Source organism: Ictalurus furcatus, chromosome 21 (genome assembly GCF_023375685.1).
Source record: "Ictalurus furcatus strain D&B chromosome 21, Billie_1.0, whole genome shotgun sequence".
Taxonomy (NCBI): Eukaryota; Metazoa; Chordata; class Actinopteri; order Siluriformes; family Ictaluridae; genus Ictalurus; species Ictalurus furcatus.
Window position 1 is genome coordinate 20,948,975 of NC_071275.1, and position 4,806 is coordinate 20,953,780.

At 48.7% G+C, this 4,806-nt stretch overlaps 1 protein-coding gene across 2 annotated transcripts in view; it reads right to left on the minus strand.

The window, feature by feature from the left end:
- LOC128625267 (plexin-A2-like) overlaps positions 1-4,415 on the minus strand; it is a 28,488-nt gene extending 24,073 nt beyond the window's left edge. For both annotated transcript variants that reach the window (XM_053653465.1, XM_053653464.1), the window contains exon 1: positions 2,163-4,415. In XM_053653465.1, coding sequence (XP_053509440.1) covers positions 2,163-3,326 — 1,164 coding nt within the window. In that variant the 5' untranslated portion in view covers positions 3,327-4,415. The remainder of the gene's footprint in view (positions 1-2,162) is intronic.
- Positions 4,416-4,806: the final 391 nt, after the last annotated feature.

Genomic DNA, 4,806 nt, shown 5'->3' on the forward strand with positions numbered 1-4,806 from the left:
GGGGAAAAAAGAAGAAAAGGAAAAGATGATGATCACCACCATGACGGTGAGGAATAAAAAGAAGAAGGTGAAGATGTTTTCCCCGAGCGCTCGTTATCTCGTCAGTGTGCGAGAGGCGACGTTCACACATCACGCTGTTAGCGTGTTTACAGGAAGCGTGTGAAGTGCTGACGGAATAAATGACACTGTACTCTAGCAGGAGTCTGGTGGATCCTCCCTGACCTCACGCCGGTCGTTTGTGGTTCTGGAGCTCCAGTGGAGAATATGGACTTATGAAAAGGTCTGATCTGACGCGTCTGGACGCTCGAGTAAACCAGACATTTATCTTCCGAGCGCCGCGGAAATGTCACCGCACACACAGACCCGAGCTCCCGCTTCCTCACGTCACAGCGTGCGGGGTTGTTATTGTGCTGCACATGATGGTACATAACTTTAAATGCCAGCGAGCAGCACACACACACACACACACACACACACACACACACACACACTATCACACACACACACACACACACTATCATACACACACACACACACACACACACTATCACACACACACACACACTATCACACACACACACACACTATCACACACACACACTATCACACACACACACACACACTATCACACACACACTATCACACACACACACACACACACTATCATACACACACTATCACACACACACACTATCACACACACACACACACACACACACACACACTATCACACACACACACACTATCATACACACACACACACACACACACTATCACACACACACACACACTATCACACACACACACACACACACACACACTATCATACACACACACACACACACACTATCATACACACACACACTATCACACACACACACACACTATCACACACACACACTATCATACACACACACACACACACACACTATCACACACACACACACACACACACACACTATCATACACACACACACACACTATCACACACACACACACACTATCACACACACACACACACTCACACACACACACTATCATACACACACACACACACACTATCATACACACACACACTATCACACACACACACACTATCACACACACACACACACACTATCATACACACACACTATCACACACACACACGCACACACTATCACACACACACACACACACACACACACTATCACACACACACACACAGTATCACACACACTATCACACACACTATCACACACACACACACACACACTATCATACACACACTATCACACACACACAATATCACACACACACACACACTATCACACACACACTATCATACACACACACTATCATACACACTATCACACACACACTATCACACACACACTATCACACACACACTATCATACACACACACACACACTATCACACACGCACTATCACACACACACTATCATACACACACACACTATCACACACACTCACACACGCACATACACACTCACACACTATCACACTCACACACACACATACACTATCACACACTATCACACACACACAGACTATCTCACACACACACTCTCTCATACACTCACACTATCACACACTATCACACACACTCACACACACTCACACACTATCACACACTATCACACACTATCACACACACACACACACTATCACACACTATCACACACTCTCACACACTCTCACACACAGACACACTCACACACTCACACACACAGACACACACACACAGACACTCACACACTCTCACACTCACACACTCACACACTCACACACTATCACACACTATCACACACACACACTCTCACACTCTCACACACACACTATCACACACTCACACAGTTAACTCGGAGCTGAAGCCCTCAGTGATATTTCAGCTGGTATGGAATTAAACGGAGGTTCCTGGAGAACGAGGAAACACAACAGGAAGTGCTGATCTGAGCAATAATTTGAAGGATCTACCTTAAAAAAGTAACGCACCTGCCAGCCAATCAGAAACCAGAATAACCAACGACTTGTTTTGTGTAAAAACTGCGACAACGTTTATGGACTTCCTTTGAAAAAGTTTGTACCCCCTGCTGAAGATGACATGAACTCCACGCTGTGCCCGTTCCTCAGACTCGTCCCCATGATATCGAAACACGTACCGCTTTTGTGCACTGAACGTCTTTTCCCAGAAGCCAGTGCAGCTCCAGGTTTCCTTCCCCCTGATAGCACGACCGCAGCCTCTCTTTGATCCGCGCGTTAATATCCCGGATGGTGAAAACGCAGAGCGTCGAGTCGTCCGACGGTCTCCGGTACTGCTTCTGTCCTTTCGAGAATACGGCGAAGAGCACGTCGTCTCGTTCGGTGATGTTCAGCGCGGCGGCCATGACGCTCCCGGCTTTAGCCAGGAACGCCGCCTGGAGCAGCCGGTACTCCACTCTGTTCTTCACGCAGCCCACCGGCAGGGAGACGTACGAGTGGAACTTATCGTCGCCTTTGCAGAGCCGGACCACACGCGAGGTGTAAAAGAGCTCTCCGGGGGTCTCCGTCTCCGGCTGCACGGTCAGGAAGTACACGAAGTTGCCGCTGGAGAAACCGTACACGTAGTCGATGTCGAAGTCCGTGACCAGAGCTAGCGTATCGGACGGAATCTTGACTAGCGACGAAACAAAGTCGGTGTGAAGCTCGTAGTCCAGCATGGCCGCCGATTCGGGGTCTTTAGGCAGCTTTCGGCTCGAGATGGTGGGGAAGTAGTCCTGTTTGCCGCCGACGGACGTGCCGATGTACAGAGTGGCATCTCTCTCACGGTCTCGGCTCACGATCACGCCGCTCGTGCTGCCAGTCTGGTTCACGCTGGAGAAGTAGTGCTCCTTTTTGTGCGACGGTTCGGCCAGGATGAACAGATCGTCCAGCCTCAGGATTTTGCACACGCCCTGGTACAGACTCCCGCATGCCAGCAGGCGGCCGTGCAGGTCGTCCACCAGCAGGAGCTTGTTGACGTTGTCGGTTCTGGCGAGCGGCTCGGAGCACGGCTGCATGATCAGAGGAGGATAACACGCCTGGTTGTCCAGCTCCGGCCCGGTGTTGTGCGTGACCAGTGGCGCCAGATCGGACGAGAGCTTGTACACGCGGTTGACTCCGCCAACGTACACCGCACCACTCGACTGGTGGACGGCCAGGTGACTCAGGCTCCATTCGGGCCTCTCAGACTGGAAGACGTTAAGCGTCTGACCGGAGCACGCACGCAAGAAGATGGAAGACAAGCAGATGAGAAACGGAAGTTTTGTCTCTGGACGGCCGAGTCCAGCGTCGTCGTGTTCCTCCATTCTCAGAGATCGGAGGTCAATTTCACAGGAAAAGACTGGAGCTGTCCTTCTGTTCTCCTTCTACAGGTGGACTGGGTGAAAGAATCTGTCTGGTGGTCACATCATGGGCCTGAGAGGAGAGAAAGAATCAGACAATCAGACACATGACATTTACAAACTTCTCAAGACACTGGACAGGAGTGAAGTCCCTGTACCCCGGACCTCGTTTACGCTGACATTTACACGTGATTAGATTAGGTAACTGTTTCAGCTTCCACAATTATGCACATATTTCTCTGACAATTAGCCAAACATATGCGCAACATAATCTCATTTTCTGCTGTTTTTTTTTCTTCGAGCGGTGTGATTTGCATTTCTCATTAATTAAAAAAACTCTGTTTTCCCTTCATTCTCCCCTCTACTCTCTCTCTTGCTCTCTCTCTCTCTTTCTGTCTCTTTCTTACTCTCATTCCCTTCAGCTCTCTGTCTCCCTCCCTCCTTTTCTCTCTCTAGCATAAATCAGAGAGACAAGACAAATGTAATCAGTTAATAAGGAGTCCGGCCCATATAATCAGTACAGAGAGAGAGAGAGAGAGAGAGACAGAGACAGAGAGAGTCACAGAGAGAGAGAGTGAGACAGACAGACAGAGACAGACAGAGAGAGAGAGCGAGAGAGAGACAGGCGGAAAGCAAGAGAGTACGCATTCGCCTCCAACTCCTGCTAGCGCAGAACGCTCATTAACTAACTGTGACTGCAGGGATGGTCTGCACCTCATTACACACACACACACACACACACACACACACACACACACACACACACACACACACAAACACACACACACACACACACACATGTGCACACGACTTACTGTGCATTAATCCTGTCATTAAATTAGCATGTAAATTAATTAATTATGCCTCGAAATTTTTACATCTCTCCATTCTCTCTCTCTCTCTCTCTCTCTCTCTCTCTCTGTCCCTCTCTCTGTCTCTCTCTCTCCCTGTCTCTCTCTCTCTCTCTCTCTCTCTGGAGTAATGTTCGTCAGTTAATCAGCGAGACTGTTGCTCAGTAATAAACACTCAGAGCCAGGCTCCACCCCATCCCACTCTGCCCTTTAATTTCATTTGCATATTTTATGAATATGCATTATGCAAAAGACAAACAGTCAAAGTGGTGATGAGACGAGGCTTTAGGAGACGAGTGGATTTGGGAAACAAAGCCTCTTTAGAAAGCACAAACGATTAAGATTTTCAGAACAGCGCGGGGGGGTGGTGGGGGGGTGGGTCATGGACGCATGCAGTGTGTTAAACACACACATACACACACACACACAAAGGCTGATGTTTATCTCGCTGTCTGAATCTACGATGCGATCACACGGGGCGGACTCAAGCACTCACGGATGACAGCGATGATCGATCATGTCAACATGATAAACACATGAAGATTTCATTACTTATTTTTTCCAACTTCAACAGTTACATGTTAAAACTCATC